This window comes from Streptopelia decaocto (genome assembly GCF_964273445.1).
Source record: "Streptopelia decaocto genome assembly, contig: HAP1_SCAFFOLD_107, whole genome shotgun sequence".
Taxonomy (NCBI): domain Eukaryota; kingdom Metazoa; phylum Chordata; class Aves; order Columbiformes; family Columbidae; genus Streptopelia; species Streptopelia decaocto.
Genome location: NW_028116065.1, coordinates 238,878 through 255,556, shown reverse-complemented (window position 1 = coordinate 255,556; position 16,679 = coordinate 238,878). Strand labels below are relative to the sequence as shown.

Below are 16,679 nucleotides of genomic sequence, written 5' to 3'. Positions count from 1 at the left end.
AAATGCTGGGAAAGGGATTCAGGACCCCCCTGCCATCCCCCGCAGTTCAGACACATTTCCCAGTGCAACCCCTGGTCTCCTCTCCTCCCCAGCAGACCCTCTGCCCCAAAGCCATGGGGTCCGGGTCACGAGTCTCCACCTCTGCAGCTGGACCTCCAGGTGAAGGGCTCCTGGAATGTGGTACTCAAGTAAGGTGCTAAAAGTACTTGCTCTACAGTGTCACTATGTGAGTGGCAGCAGCACAGCCGGGTCAGGAGAAGGTTCCACAGCATGCCCGTCTGCCTTTCTGTCCTTGCTTTATTTTCTGGTAGCACTTCAGTGTTCTTACCTGTTTCTCCACCTGTCCCTGGTGCTCTTGCCCTCTGTGGGGTTGGGGTGGCACTGTGGGTCAGTTTTGGTTCCGACATCAACTCAAGGGGTCTTGCCCCAGAGGTGTGTTCATGGAAACCAGATGTCCAAGATGCATTTTAAACTGTGATGAACTATTTTTCTCACTTGGTAGAAAGAGAGACTGAGCAGAAACATCCCTCTATGAGGGAGGGGATTTTCCATGAGAAACAACATGATATTTTCCCCAGAGAACTCTCCCCTAACTTGTCACTGCCTTTTCCTCCTTGCACAGGTCCTCATGCCCACAGGCAGCCAATGTCCAACAGCAGCTCCATCACCCAGTTCCTCCTCCTGCCATTCACAGACACACGGGAGCTGCAGCTCTTGCACTTCTGGCTCTTCCTGGGCATCTACCTGGCTGCCCTCCTGGGCAACGGCCTCATCATCACCACCATAGCCTGGGACCAGCACCTCCACACCCCCATGTACTTCTTCCTGCTCAACCTCGCCCTCCTCGACCTGGGCTCCATTTCCACCATTGTACCCAAGTCCATGGCAAACTCCCTCTGGGACACCAGGGCCATCTCATACTCAGGATGTGCTGCACAGGTCTTTCTGTCTTTGTTTTTCATTTCAGCAGAGTTTTATCTCCTCACCGTCATGTCCTACGACCGCTACGTTGCCATCTGCAAACCCCTGCACTACGGGACCCTCCTGGGCAGCAGAGCTTGTGTCCACATGGCAGCAGCTGCCTGGGCCACTGGGTTTCTCAATGCTCTGCTGCACACGGCCAATACATTTTCACTGCCCCTGTGCAAGGGCAATGCCTTGGGCCAGTTCTTCTGTGAAATCCCCCAGATCCTCAAGCTCTCCTGCTCACACTCCTACCTCAGGGAACTTGGGCTTCTTGTGGTCAGTGCCTGTTTAGCTTTTATGTGTTTTGTGTTCATTGTGGTGTCCTATGTGCAGATCTTGAGGGCCGTGCTGAGGATCCCCTCTGAGCAGGGACGGCACAAAGCCTTTTCCACCTGCCTCCCTCACCTGGCCGTGGTCTCCCTGTTCATCAGCACTGCCATGCTTGCCTACCTGAAACCCTCATCCATTTCCTCCCCATTCCTGGACCTGATGGTGTCTGTTCTGTACTCGGTGGTGCCTCCAGCAGTGAACCCCCTCATCTACAGCATGAGGAACCAGGAGCTCAAGGATGCCCTGAGGAAACTGATGACTGGATGGTTTTCTGAATCAATAAACTGCTCATCTGCTTCTGCATAGTTGTTTCAATGTAACTACAGACCCAGCCTGTCATCTGGATTGTCTGTTTTTGTTAGTAGGGTTTTTATTGTGATAATGTTGTCGTCCGCTTTCCTAATTCTCTGTCTGCTTTTCTTTTATAGTCACTGGTTGTTTAAATGAGGAGCTGTGCTCTCCTTGTCTTTAAACAAAATAAAGGCCTCTTTAGTGACTCGTTTTTCACTATAACCTTCCTGCAAGGCCTTTTTAGAGCTTCAGGGATGGTTCCCGTGATGGGTGGAAGGGAAAAGAGTCCATCATGGCAGCCCTGTCAGGGAGCACCAGCGCTTGTTCTTCCAGAGCTGTTCTGGTTCCACTCCACACTCTCCTTCTCATCCCTTGTGTTGGTGCAAGGCCTGAGTGCTCTGGCAGCTTGGTCACCGTCCTGCTGTGTGTCAGTCCTGTGAGCGCAGGCAGGGACAGGCAATGGGCACTGCTGTGACAGAGCTGGCCTCAGTAACAATACTTGCACAAGGAAAAATGATCTTCTTTGGGCAGTGCATGATGGTTTATATCTTGCAAAGTTTCTCTCAAGCTTATTCCTACAGAAGTGGTCACAGATGAAACATCAGTGTGCAGCTGAACAGTGTGTGTGTGCAGGGCTGGCACACAGCAGTGTCCTTTCACAGCCAGGCTCCTGCCAGAGACCTGCAGGACCAGCAAAGCAGGGGCTCTGCTGTGCCCCTGTTCACTGGAAACACTTCAGCATCTGCCCCAGGGCATCATCATGGACTGGCCCCTCACTACCACCATTTCCAGCACTGGCCTCTCTCCCCAGCTCACAGACGTTGTTCTTCCCTCCATGGAGGGACACTGAATGAGCAGGTCAGCAGTCCATGTTTGCATTGTACATATGAGATGCAAGCATGCACATCATGTGCATGAGATGGCATGAACCTGAGTGAGCAGAAACGCCATCAGCTACTCCTGGGACTTCCATGAACGCCTGCGGGACAGACAGTGTCTCGAGGTCACTTCACATTGGGAGTAACAGCCCACGGAAAACCACCCACTGGGATCTTCTTCCTTGGACTGAGGTCCCCGTGTCCATTTCTCATGATGTGGGGCTGAGGTGCCTCCCATCCCTTTGGGGTAGCAACAGGAGGCCAGAGGTACAATGTGACTCCTGTCTCTGTGAGTAAAAGGGACAGACTCTGTCTCTGAACATCCCTGGGTGCATAAGGAGTCCACGAGGCCAGCTCTGATGGAACCCTGGCATTTCTGTGTGTGACTCCAGGAACAATCCCCAGTGGCCCAGTGACATTCATCTCAGCTGCTGGGACGGCTCATTGCAAGTGCTCCTGTCTGCTACATCACCCTTGCCCATGATTCTGGATTGTGCTTTCAAAAGTGACAGCAGAATCAGAGAAGTTCTGAGGTCCTTGAGGAAGGAAGATGTCAAGCCCATCTTCAAGAAGGGCCTGAAGGAGGATTTGAAGAATTAAGGGCTGGTCAGCCTACCTCTGTCCCTGGGAAGGGGATAGGCAGCGTCTTCCTGCACCAGTTTCCGGGAACCTGAGGGCAAGGAAGGCATTGCTGAACTGAAATGAGCGGAAAATCCAATGAGTCCCAAGAAATGCTCTGGACCCATTCCAGAGCTTTAGACCCCCAGGAAAGAACTCAGTGACAGTGCAGCCCATCCAGTTGCATCTGTGTCCCTCACTGAGCAGCACAACCAGTGTGCAGTCACCCCATGGTTCTGCAGCCAACCTGCTCTGCAGAGCATCAGTGCCAGGTTGGGGCCCTGTGGGGAGCACAGGATGGGGCCAGGAGCACCAGAGAGAGAAATGCCAGTCCTTATGCTCTGGTACTTCAGTCCTGGTGCTCATCACGTGTCCTTAAGACAAACTTATGCACCCCTCTTGTCAACCTTACCCGAGAAGTCACCACAGGACAAGGCTCCTGAGATGGGGCCGAGCTGGAGAACTGGGGCCCAGCTGTGACCACAGGAAGGACAAGGCTTGTCCTGGGTCCTCTAAAGGGCTGGCAGCCTCTGTGATCTCCACCAGAAAAGGCAGCGTGCAGGAAACTATAGACCATTCCCATGCCCATTGGAAGCACTTAGAAAGAGTTCCTCTCTCCAAATATCCAGCCCAGCTTGCTGCTGCATGAACAACCAGGAGAAACTGCCCCTGGACCCTCATACCAGACCCCATCTCCTCCACCCATACAGGCAGTGCTCTCCCCCTTGTCACTGAGGTGATTCCAGGGACCCAAGAGGGGAGGAGATGTTGAGTGGGGATATGGTGTCCTTCAGTGCTCCTCATGGTACCTCCTGCTGGGCTTCGTGCCACTGGTCACAACCCTCTGAGCCTGGATGTTCAGCCAGTTCTCACTGGTGCTAAACAGGAACATGCCCATGAGCACATTGGGCTGCACTGGGAGGAGCGTGGCCACCCAGACAAGGGCAGTTATTGTCCATCGTGACTCAGCACTGGTGTGGTCACATCTGGAGCCGTGTGTCCCAGTGTGAGGTTCCCCATTCTGGAGGAACGGGAGGAGCTGCCATGTGGCCAGAGAAAGTCTGGGTCATGTGTGGAGATGTTGAGACAACCAAACTTCTTTAGCCTGGTGAAGTGGAGCCTGAGGAAACGTGCTTTTTTTACTGAAATTGAGTTAATTTTTTTCATGCATTTTGAACCTCTCTCCTTCACAGCCAGTACAGTCTTTTGTTTAGATTTACTATGAGAATATTGAGATAACACTGTTTCTTCCCTGGGATAGAGTTCATTTTGTCTTTTAGCAGCTTTACAGTGTTTGCCAATTGCTATGAAAGGAATGTCAGAACTCACTGATATCTTGGCTGTTGTCAGGGAAACCAAGGACTTCTTTGGCCATCCAGCTGTGGATGCAGATTGGCAGGAGGGGACACAGACAGGACAGCACCTGGATTGACATGCAGGCTGATCAATGAAATATTCCCTATGATTAGCGTCATGCTCAGTCTAAATCTGGAGTCGGCTTTTAGGGCTTGTTACATCCGTTACTTTGGGTTTTCCGGCTGGTTTGGTCAGTTCCATTCAGAAGTTTCATTCTGTCAGGAGTTTGATGTCAGTTCGGCCTTTTGCTGTTCTGCCATTTTGCAGTTGGCCTTTGGGCCTTTCTGCCTGTTGCCCTTTTGCTCTCTCTGGCTGGGATGGGCTGTTCAGGACCAAGGTGCTCCCTTCTGCAGGACTGGCTGCTCCGTGTGACTGGAGTTACACAGGGGATAGCACTGAGTATATTTTGTTAATTTAATTTATCTATTTCTATTTAACTTACCTTGAGTATTGTCAGTGAAACCAAGGACTTCTCTGGAGTCCAGCTGCAGGTGCAAATTGTTAGGAGGGGGCACAGACAGGACAGCACCTTGATTGACATCCAGGTCAATCAACAAGCTATTCTCTACTATTAGTGTCATGCTTGGTATAAAGCTGGAGATGCCTTTTCCAGCCCGTTAGTTTTGGTTTTCCGGCTGCTTTGCTTAGCTCTGTTCGGAAGTTCCATTCTGTTGGGAGTTCAGAGTTAGTTCAGTTTTATGATGTTTTGCTGTTTTTCAGTTGGCCCTTGGGCCTCTCTGCCTTTTGCACTTGTACGTTCTCTTGCTGGGATCAGCTCTTCAGGACCAGGGTGCTCTCTTCTTTTGGGCTGCCTCTTCAGGACAACTGGAGTTATGTGCGGGATTGCACTGAGTATCATATATTTTACTTTATGTAAATAGAAATATTATAAGTATATTATTATTAGTAGGTTGTTCTTTTATTATTATTATTGTCTTATTATTTTTTTTTTTTAAACCCACAAGTTTCTCCCTTCCCATTCAGTTCTCTCCCTTATCCCACCTGGGGACTGGGAGCAGGATGTGAGCAGCTCTCATGGTTTTAGTTGGTGGCTGTGGTAAAACTATTACAAGAAAGGGCAGTAGTAGCTTCAGAAAACTTGAAAATCACTTTCCAAGATGACGCCTTTTATTTTATTTTATTTTACTATTTTTGGTAGAGGGAACAGCATGAGAAAGGAAAGCCACCAGAAACTGCACCTCTGGAGGCCCAGAGTGGAGCTCAGGATAAAGAAATATCACTCTGAGCACAGTGCTATGGTCATTCAGAAGGACTCTGGATCAGCCATGACTTTGTGTTTCCAGGAACAGCTGGTGAGGATGGAGAGACAGCAGCACAGGTGGGGACACACTGGGGTGAGAACAAGGTGGGGAAGCGCATAGGGTGTCTGCAGCCTGTGGGGAAAGAGCCACAGGCCTGGGACAGTGCAGGATGGACCATGGTGGAGATGGCCAAGGGTGCTGGCAAGGCTGGATGTCCCTGAAAGTGCCAAGGTCTTTGTCCCCTTGGCTATGGCTGATGTTCCTGCCAGCGAGGCCTAAGAGGAGACACATAGTTGTCATGGCCATGGCACCCATTGCCTCCTTGCACCCCCAGGGAGTGTCACACCATTGTCCTGCACTGGGCATCGCACTCCCCACAGCCCCAGGAAGAGCCCTGAGCCACACGTGAGGGACAGGATCTCCCTTCCCAGGAGCAGGGGCTCAAGGCTTGGCCATTGTCCTTCATCAAACAAACCAAGGGCTTTCTCAGCATCAGAGCTGCTGCACTTTGCCTTTGCCTGATGCAATCACTGCCTCCAATTATCTGCTCTAATGAGTCCCTGGGGAGGCTTTGTCAGTAACAGCCCTCAGTGGGGCCCATTAATGCTGCAAGGTACTTTGGAGTTTGCTTCTGGCTTGGACTTCTTGAGCAGATTCTTCAGTCTGTCCTTGGTATCTGAGGTTCATGGACTCAGCACCAAATACGTCACGGGGCTCATTAAAACACAGAAAGCCCTAATGAGCAATGCTTCTGTCTGTAATTTCATTCAAACCTTCCAGACTTGTAGAACTAACTGGAGAGGTTTCAATGGGACACTTGCTGATGAAGATTTCAAAGAAGATTTAATGAAGGAGGTTTATTATTTCAAGGTTGTTTTCTGTCATTTTCCAGTGTATACAAGAAGTGACAGCAGCATTCTACACTGGACATTGATCCCGAGGGTCTCCTGAAGACATCTGGACAGGCAGGAGAACAGTCCCTTGAGGCTGGACACTGTATGGACAACCTGGCTCCCCACCCCCACCCCCAGTCTGCCAGTTCCCTCATTGGCCACCAGAGATTGCATCACTTTTCCTACATCGGACTTCTCCACTGAGCTCTGCAGGAGATGCTGCAGCTCCTGTGCACCAGCTCCACCTGCTCTCCTGTGCAAACACTGCACAGTTTAATAAACAGTAAAACACTTTCCTCACTGTGTGTGTAAGCTGGATCTGATGAGGACCAGCATCCACAAGGGACACCCACACAAGAACTGGTTTAGGCAGAGAGACAGGAGAGGATAGAAATAAACACAGTGAACGTGTTGACTGCCATGTCAATTAGAGCTCTGAAGAACGGGGCAAGTTTGTAACTCCCTGAAGCTCAAAGCAGAAACCAGACAGTTGAGAGGCCACTGAATGACCAAAGAGCAAGTGCAGGAGAAACCTGAGAGCACTGGGAAGGGCAAATGTCCAGACAGTGCTGTAAAGTTGTCCTGTGACAGGGACATTTAATCAGGAGAGGTGGGAATTCCTGAATGACGAGGGAGATGAAATCATAGAGTGTTGGTAATAGAAGTACAAGGGAAGACCAATATTTCTTCTCCTACCCGTAGTACATCAGTCCGCAGCTGTCTCACCATAAACAGCCAGTGCCATTTCAGGGGCCCAGTGTACCTGAGGTGCTGGCTTGGGATTGGCATCTCTCACACAGGACCTGGGGAGACCAGAGCACCTTGCAGTGCAGGTGGAGCCTGGGCAGGGGTTCCCGGGGCATCTACACTGGCACCAGGTCTTTGTGTCCCTGGAGCTGAAGACATTTATGTCCTAAATCCATGCCCAGTTATGGAGAACTCTTTCCTTTTCAAAGAAAAGAGACTCCCCTACAAAGACTTTTAAATAAATAAATAAATAAGCAAATAAATAAATAAATAAATCAGTAAGTATATTAATGAATAAGTAAATAAGTAAAAAAGAAAGAAAGAAAGAAAGAAAGAAAGAAAGAAAGAAAGAAAGAAAGAAAGAAAGAAATGTTGACACCTTCCTTTGCTTTGGATATTTGTCTTCAGTTCTTCTTATTTTAATTTTCATTGACATTAACTGACATCTGATGGGCCTGCAGGCATGAAGCCAAGATCATGTTGTGTCTTGCACAGCACCCCATGCCCTCTGAACCTTCCCTGCCCAGGACTCCTCAAACGTTGCCCAGAGCGAGTCACACTGAGGTGTTGGCTGGTTCCCTGGCTGAGATGTTGGTTTAGATGGTCACCTACAGCACAGGTGGATCCTGCCCCATCATCGCCTGCTCTGCTCCAGTCTGAAACAGAGCCCAACATCACAATGGGATCATGAGAGAACTGAGGTTGAAGGGACCTCAGGAGTCTGCAGTCCAGCCTGTCACCAACTGGGTCACACCAAGGTGTTCAAGCCTTGATTCAATCAGAGCTTTAGCAGGACTAGAGAAGTGATCATCCCTTTGTACTGGGCACTGGTGAGGCTGCACATTAAATCCTGGGGTCAGTTTTAGGCCCCTCATGGCAAGGAAGACATTGAGGTGCTGGAGAGAGTTCAGAGGAGGGTGACAAGGCTGGTGAAGGGTCTGGAGCACCAGTCTTACGAGGAGCGGTTGAGGGAGCTGGGGCTGTTCAGCCTTGAGAACAGGAGGCTGAGGGGAGACCTTGTCGCTGTCTACAACTACCTGAAAGGAGGTTTTATCATGGTGGGTGTTGGTCTCTTCTCCCAAGTAACAAGTCATAGGACAAGAGCAAATGGCCTCAAGTTGCACACAGGAAGGTTTAGATTGGATATGAGGAAAAAATTCTTCAGGGAAAGGGTTTTGAAGCAACGGAACAGACTGCCCAGTGAGGTTGTGGAGTCACCATCACTGAAGGTGTTTAAAAGACATACAGAAGAGGTTCTTAGGGACTTGGTTTAGTGCCAGATTTAGGTTACGGTTGGACTCTATGATCTTGAGGGTCTCTTCCAACCACAATTATTCTATGATTATATGATAAGTTATTTTTGCTATTTTCTTTCTCAGAGGACCATGCAGCCTCCCTGAGAGCCAGGACTTTTCTGAGGTGTTGGAGAGACGTCTCACGGTCACACCAGCCAGTTCCACCAGCCCCTGTCTGTCGCTTCCCAGACCAAATCTTTTCTGCATAACCCAACCTTCCAGGCGAGTTTCTGGGACACAGCAAATGCTGTCCAGGTCCTCTGGGCCTGTTCAGAGAGAACAGCAGGCCACCATGTTGATGGGCTCTCTGTGCACCTCAAAGCTTTCCTGACCATTTTTCTCAATGTCCCGCTTGTACTCAGCCTTTCTGGTCCTTAAGCTTTACATGAGGGGATTGAGCAGGGATGTGGGGAAGGTGTAGAAAAAAGACTTTGTCAAACTGTCTTGGGAGGGCTGTTCTGGGCATCCCACAGTCCAGGATGAGGGTGCTGGAGAAACCAGTGGCACTGGTGAGGTGATAGGTCCAGGAGGAAAAGGCCTTGTGCCTGTCTACACTGGGGCAGAGAGCAGTGATGCATTCATGGGATGCCCATGTGAACAGGAAGGGGACAAATGGCTGTATAATACAAACAGAAAACTATATCTGTGGCAAGGATGAAGCGATGACTGTAGGGGATAGAAATCCCCATAGCCAAGGTGCAGCTGCCTTCTGGAGACAGACTGCCCAGCCTGTGACTCTTGCAAAATGAAGCGGGTGGCTTAGGGACAACACTGGTTGCAGGATGTGGCCACCAGAAAACAAAGAAACCAACAACACAACACCTCAGCACTCAGTACAGGCAAGAGCTGCAGGAAATAGTAGTGACAGTGCTGCAAGCAGAGATGGTGCCATCATCATTCAGAAAGCCGGGCAGCAGCTGGGTCTGGGTGCTGGAGCTGATGCAGGTCTCCAGGGAGGTCACACTGACCTCGGTTCAAGGAAGCACATCCCAGTGCTGCATTCAGGTGGTTTCTTGGGGAAGTTACTCTCAACATGAAGTGACCTTGACCCATCCCACAGGTCTCCATGTCCTCCACAGTGATAGCTGAAGCATTTGTGCTCATTTGGGCTCATTTCCCCCCACAAACACTGTGTGCATGCTCCCATCTGCCCTCTGTGCACACTCAGGCTTCTGACTAGTCATTCAGAGACCTTCCACGGAGGGACAAACAGCCTCTCTCAGGTGTGGTGAGAGGACAATAATCAAAATGGTGGTTGCAATGGGCTGATCTGTGACGAACGCCTTGGGACAGCTGCCACAGCGTGTCCAGGAACATGGGCACAGACCAGACCCTGCTCTCCTGGTCTTTCATGTCTCTCCCAGCAGGCCTGGCCATGCGAGATCACTGCTGTGTGCCCCACAGAATCACAGGCTTGTTTGGGTTGAAGAGACCTCTGGAGATCATCCAGTCCAACTCACCTGCTAAAGCAGGTTCACCTAGAGTAGATCACACAGGATCATGTCCAGGTGGGTTTGAATGTCTCCAGAGAAGGAGACTCCACACCTGCTCCGGGCAGCCTGTTTCAGGGCTCTGTCACCCTCCAAATAAGGAAGTTTATCCTCATATACAGATGGAACCTCCTGTTCTTCAGCCTGTGCCCGTTGCCCCTCATTCTATCATTGGGCACCACTGAAAGGAGTCTGGTCCATCCTCTTGACACCCACCCTTGAGATATTTAAAAACATTGATAAGATCCCCTCTCAACTTCTCCAGCTGAACAAACCCCCTCTCTCAGGCTCTCCTCATCAGAAAGATGCTCCAGACCCCTCATCATCTTTTTAGCCCGCCGCTGCACTTTCTCCAGTAATTTCTTGTCCTTCTTAAACTGGGCAGCTCAGAACTGGACCCAGTAACTCCAAATGCAGCTTCACCAGGGCAGAGTAGAGGAGGAGTCTTCACCTCCCTTCACCTGCTGGTCACATTCTTGGCAATACACCCCAGATACCATTGGCCTTCATGGCCACAAGGGCACATTGTTGACTCATGGTCAACCTGTTCTCAACCAGAACTCCCAAGTCCTTCTCCACAGAGCTGCCTTGCAGGTCTGCCCCTAACCTGTAGTGGTGCCTGGGGTTATTCCTCCCCAGGGGAAGGACCCTGCACTTGCCTTTGTAGAACTTCCTCAGGTTCTCCTCTGTTCAGTCCTCCAACCTGTCCAGGTCTCGCTGGATGACACCAAAGTGTTCTGGTGTGTCAGCCCTTCCTCCCAGTTTGGTGCCCCCACCCTGCATGCTCGCACACTTCAGTTTTCACTGGTGTTTCCCTCTCTGGGGCACTTTCCAGCCCAGCCCAGCAGAGAAGCTCCATCTGGGCAGGCCCTGTAGAATGAAATGGAGGAAAAAGAGGTCAGTGACAGTGTCTCTCTGGCTGCCACACTCAGGATATCCCAATACCAGGAATCCTTCAGGTCCCCGTGGCAGCCCCGATACCCAGGACAGCACCAAGTCCTGGCCCCAGGGTTCTTCAGGCAGCTCCTGCTGCCCCAGGGAGAGCGCAGCCTGACCCAAGTTGTCACCCACGGACAAAGGGTTTCTCTTTCTGTGTCTGCACACAAACAGTGCCCTGCTCTTCTCCTGGGATGTCCCATCTCCCCACAGAGCCTTTTCCCAAGGAGAGCACATCCGCACTGGCCTGGCTGCCATTCCTGCACCCTGTCCCCATGCTGCCCACAGCCCTGAGCTGGGGGTTTTGCTCTGTAGAGCAAGTGGGCTGTGGTGCCTGGGCTGTGGTGACTCTGTGGGGCCATACTGGTCAGGCTGCGAGGCAGCCCCAGCTGATGGTGGTCACTGCCACTGACCACGTCCCACACAAGCTCTTAGGTGGCCATGGAGGGTGCTCAGAGGGACCCTGCCTTATTCACCATCTGTGTGGGTGCTGGCCACCAACAAGCAACACCTGAGCAACCAGCCTGACTCCCTCAAAAGCTGCACTGCGACCCTGATGTCATCACACTGAGCCCACAAAGAAACAAGCAAAGCAATGAGCATCTTGTGAGTCTATTCCTTACGTATGTTCTTTAAAACAGCTCTGGAAGAAGATAGAAACCTTCAGGCACTGTGCTAAGGAGATGCCCTTGCTGATGGAGATGCTGTTCTGAGGTCAGGTCTGTCACAGCAGTGCCCACCGCCTGTCCTGGTCACAGGACTGACACACAGCAAGACAGTGACCAAGCCTTGGGGGCACTCAGGCCTTGCACCAACACAAGGGCTGAGAAGGAGGGTGCGGAAGTACAAAGAGAGGACTCTGGAAAGAACAAAGCTGGTGCTGCCTGGCAGAGCTGCTCTGCTGTAACTGTTTCCTCCATCTTCGCACACAGACACTTCGTATTGAGCTTCACAAAGGTGGAAAGATCTCAGACAAACAGTTCACTGCAGAGTCATTTATTTTCTTTAAATACACAGAGAGCAAGACTTCTCATTTACAGGGTTTATGACTCCAACCAAAAATGTGGACAGAGAATTAGAAGTGAGATGATTAAAGACATTTCTCTGTGGGCAATATTATCATAGTTTAAAAAACCACGACCAAACAAGCCTTCCCCCAACTCCAATCCATCATCTACAACTACAAAATATAAAAAAGACAGGTTGGACCTGTCATGAGTCATGTCATGAGTGATATGCAGGAGATGGGAAGTTTAATGCCTTTGAGAAGAATCCAGCCATGAGTTTCCAGAGGGCATCCTTGAGCTCCTGGTTCCTCATGCTGTAGATGAGGGGGTTCACTGCTGGAGGAACCACCGAGTACAGAACAGACACCACCAGGTCCAGCCATGGGGAGGAGATGGAGCGGGGCTTCAGGCAGGTAAACATGCCAGTGCTGACAAACAGGGAGACCACGGCCAGGTGAGGGAGGCAGGTGGAAAAGGCTTTGTGCCGTCCCTGCTCAGAGGGGATCCTCAGCACGGCCCTGAAGATCTGCACATAGGAGAAAATAATGAAAATAAAACACCCAAATACTACTAAGAGAGTAAACAAAAGAAGCCCAAGTTCCCTGAGGTAGGAGTGTGAGCAGGAGAGCTTGAGGATCTGGGGGATTTCACAGAAGAACTGGCCCAGGGCATTGCCCTTGCACAGGGGCAGTGAAAATGTATTGGCCGTGTGCAGCAGAGCATTGAGAAACCCAGTGGCCCAGGCAGCTGCTGCCATGTGGACACAAGCTCTGCTGCCCAGGAGGGTCCCGTAGTGCAGGGGTTTGCAGATGGCAACGTAGCGGTCGTACGACATGACTGTGAGAAGAAAATATTCTGCTGTGATCAAGAAGAGAAACAAAAAGAGCTGTGCCACACACCCTTGAAAAGAAATGGCCCTTGTGTCCCAGACGGAATTGGCCATGGCCTTGAGGAGAATGGTGGAGATGGAGCCCAGGTCGAGGAGGGAGAGGTTGAGCAGGAAGAAGTACATGGGGGTGTGCAGGTGCTGGTCCCAGGCTATGGTGGTGATGATGAGGCCGTTGCCCAGGAGGGCAGCCAGGTAGATGCCCAGGAAGAGCCAGAAGTGCAAGAGCTGCAGCTCACGTGTGTCTGTGAACGGCAGGAGGAGGAACTGGGTGATGGAGCTGCTGTTGGACAGTTGCTGCAGGTGGGCATGAGGACCTGTGCAAGGAGGAAAAGGCAGTAACAAGTTAGAGGAGAATTCTCTGAGGAAAATAAACATGCCGTTTCTCACGGAAAACCCCCTCCCTGATGGAGGGATGTTTCCGCTCATTCTCTCTTTCTACCAAGTGAGAAAAACAGTTCATCACAGTTTAAAATGCAGCTTGGGCATCTGGTTTCCATGAACACACCTCTGGGCAAGACCCCCTGAGTTGGTGTCAGAACAAAAACTGACCCACATTCCCACCCCAACCCCAGAGAGCAAGAGAATCAGGGAGAGGTGGAGAAACAGGGAAGAACACTGCAGTGCTACCAGAAAATAAAGCAAGGACAGAAAGGCAGACGGGCATGCTGTGGAACCTTCTCCTGACCCGGCTGTGCTGCTGCCCCTCACATAATGACACTGTAGAGCAAGTACTTTTAGCACCTTTTTTGAGTACCACGTTGCAGGAACCCTTCACCTGGAGGTCCAGCTGCTGAGGTGGAGACTCGTGACCTGGACCCCATGGCTTTGGGGCAGAGGGTCTGCTGGGGAGGAGAGGAGACCAGGGGTTGCACTGGGAAATGTGTCTGAGTTGGAGAGGATATGAGAGAGGTTTTTAAATCCTGTCCCCAGCATTTCAGGTCCACCTCCCTCTCCCTGCCCATGTCTGTGCTGCCTGAAGCTGTGTCTCTGTCCCTGGATCTGCTCCCTGTCAGTGTCACAGACCCCGTCCCACCCGCTGTGTGCTCAGCTCTGTCCTGCTCACACCTCCTGGCACTGCCCCGGGGCAGCTCTGTGTGTGCAGGAGCTCATGAGAAGCTCAGACACGTCCTAACGAGAACTGGGGTCTCAGTGTCTTCACCAAAGAGAGAAATAAATGCCTATCTCCCACTGCACACCCAGACGAGCAAGAGTGGAGAACTGAAAGCACAGACTCTTTCCCTGGCAGCTGTTCATGTGTTGATGTCATTGTTCAGAAGGACGCTCTGCCATGTCTGTGGGGGGATCTGGAGCTCTGAGCAGCCCTGACCCACACAGCCCCCTTCAACCCCACAAGCTCCCTGCCTGCCCTGCCGGGGGTCGCTCCTTCTACCCACAGCTGCTGCCATGGGATCTCCCGGGCAGGCTGAGCGCTGACCCTGGCAGGCGGCAGAGTCCCTGCCCGGCACAGCCCTGGGGTGCAGGGACCCTGCTCTGCAGGACAGCGCTGGGCACCCCTGGGTGCTCACCCGGCTTCACAGTGTTCAACATGGCCTGACAAGAGCCCCGTCCTTACAGATCCCACAAGCTGTGCCTGTGCCAGTTTCAGGAGATGCCTCCAGGAGCTACAGCTGCACTGCCCTGCACCAGACACTTACCATGGCAAGGGCTGCAAAGGTTTCTCCTCCAGTGAGCTCTCAGTCATCCTCCCAGTCCTGACCACCTTTAATCTCTCTCTGCCTTGCTCGTGTCCTGAGATCCCCAGGCAGAGCCCTCAGCCCTGCTGCGTGTGCAGAGGAGCTGCTCCTGGGCAGAGCTGTCTCTCGGCAGCGCTGCCCCTGCCATGAGCTCCCTGTGTCCCAGGAGCCCAGCCCAGCTCAGCAGCACAGGAGCAGCCCAAGGCGCTTTAATGACCCCTCTGGTGGGTTTGGTGCTGAGTCCATGGACCTCAGACCCTGGAGGAAGTTGATGAAACCTCTGAAGAAATCAAAGTCAGGTTCAAACTCCAAAGTTTCTTGTAACGTTAATGGGTCCCACTGAGGGACACAACTGAGAAACCATCCCAGGTGTCTGGTCAGAGAAGAAAATTGGAGGTAGAGATGACAGGTCAGGAGAAGCAAAGTAAATGTCTCTCTGATGCTGAGTAAACCTGGATGTGTTTCATTAGACAAAGGGCCAGGCCCTGAACCCCAGCCCTGGGAAGTCAGATCCTGTCCCTCCCACGTTGCCCAGGGCCCTTCCTGGGACAGTGTGATATGGGGCTCTGCAAGGCAAGGGCAGGACTATGGTCCCACACCTCCCAGGTTCCTGGCTGGGGACAAGGAGGCCATGAGGCCCCTGTGCTGCAAGGACAAGGTGTGTCCTCACAGGCATCAGAGGTGCAGACAACAGCCATAGCCAAGGGGAGAAGGAGCTCATGTCTGGTAGGGCTTTCAGCCCCTTTACATCCCGTGATCATCTCCACGACAGCCTGTCCTGTGCTGTGGCATCCCCTGCACCTCTTTCCCTGCAGGCCGGAGACGTCCCCCCTGCTGCCCCACCTTGCTCTTGTCTGAGCATCTTCCTTCCTTTGCTGAGATCTCTCCATTCTCCCCAGCTGGTCCTTGAAGCACAAAGCCTTGGGCTGATGCAGACTCCCTCTGGTGACCTGCTCCCCCACAGCACTGCCCTTCCATCACATTCCTTTCTGCTCATGTCCAGCCTGGACCTCCCCAGCTGCACTTTGGGCCATTATTTCTTTCTCAAGCTCTTTCCCACTATGAAGAAACCTCCACCACCTCTGAAACCACCCTTCAAGCACTCTCAGGCTACTCCTGCACTGCTGCAGCCTTCCCAGCGCTGCTGGGCCAAAGCAGCCCAGGTCCCTCAGCACCCCACACCATGTGCACAAGGTGCTGAACCTGCCTTGGCACAGCCCTGCACTCTCCAGTTCCTCCCTGCTTCTCCAAACTGGGAAGCCGCACACTGGCACTCACCCGTGTGTGTGGGTCACACCAGTGCTGAACCGAATGGGATGAGAACTGCAGGTGTCTGGGTCCCCACGCTCCTCCTCATGCAGCCCCGTGTGCAGCTGCCTTGTTCATGGTGAGCGTGCACCACGGGCTGGTGTGCGACCTTGTAGTGCCCAGGCCCTTCTCCTCAGGGTCACTGCTCAGCATCTCAGGTCCTGCTCTGTCCTGATAGATGGGGTGGTTCTCCTGCCCTGATAGAGAACTGGTCACTTCATCTTGTCAAAATTCAGAGCTTTCTGATGGGTGAATGCCAGATTTTCTCAAGGTCTGGACTCTCCCTGGCCTGAAGCTCCATTTGCTCACCTGTTAATGTTTCCATGCAGTCGGCTTATCCTGATAAGGATTTCTCTCCCAAGATAACAGTATGAGGAGTTACAGGACGCTGCAAATACTACCTCCTGGAGAAACCGTGGGGTCTTGTGCATGTGATGCGCTTGTCCCCCCGATACATCACTGCCCATTTCTCCTTCTACAAATTAAGAGTTTTCTGTTAGGTAAATCCCAGATTTTCTCAAGGTCTGGACTCTCCCTGGACTGAATCTCCATTTGCTCATCTGTTAAAGTTTCATGCAGATGGCTTATCCTGATGGAGGTGTATCTCCCAACATAGCAGTATGAGGAGTTATAGGACACTATAAATACTATCTCCTGGAGAAACTGTGGGGTCTTGTGCATCTGGTGCTCATAATGCCAGAGGTCTGAAGTCAAAGAGA

At 51.8% G+C, this 16,679-nt stretch overlaps 2 protein-coding genes across 2 annotated transcripts; one reads left to right on the top strand and one right to left on the bottom strand.

The window, feature by feature from the left end:
- Positions 1–645: 645 nt before the first annotated feature.
- On the top strand, positions 646–1,643 carry LOC309452408 (olfactory receptor 14A16-like; the record flags this gene model as incomplete). Its single annotated transcript, XM_082077039.1, has 1 exon — positions 646–1,643. The coding sequence occupies one exon, from the start codon at positions 646–648 to the stop codon at positions 1,600–1,602; it is 957 nt and encodes a 318-aa protein (XP_081933165.1). The 3' UTR covers positions 1,603–1,643.
- A 10,643-nt stretch (positions 1,644–12,286) lies between these two features.
- Positions 12,287–13,240, bottom strand: LOC309452404 (olfactory receptor 14A16-like; the record flags this gene model as incomplete). The annotated part of the gene is made up of 1 exon (XM_082077035.1): positions 12,287–13,240. The coding sequence occupies exon 1, from the start codon at positions 13,079–13,081 to the stop codon at positions 12,287–12,289; it is 795 nt and encodes a 264-aa protein (XP_081933161.1). The 5' UTR covers positions 13,082–13,240.
- Between the last annotated feature and the right edge of the window lie 3,439 nt (positions 13,241–16,679).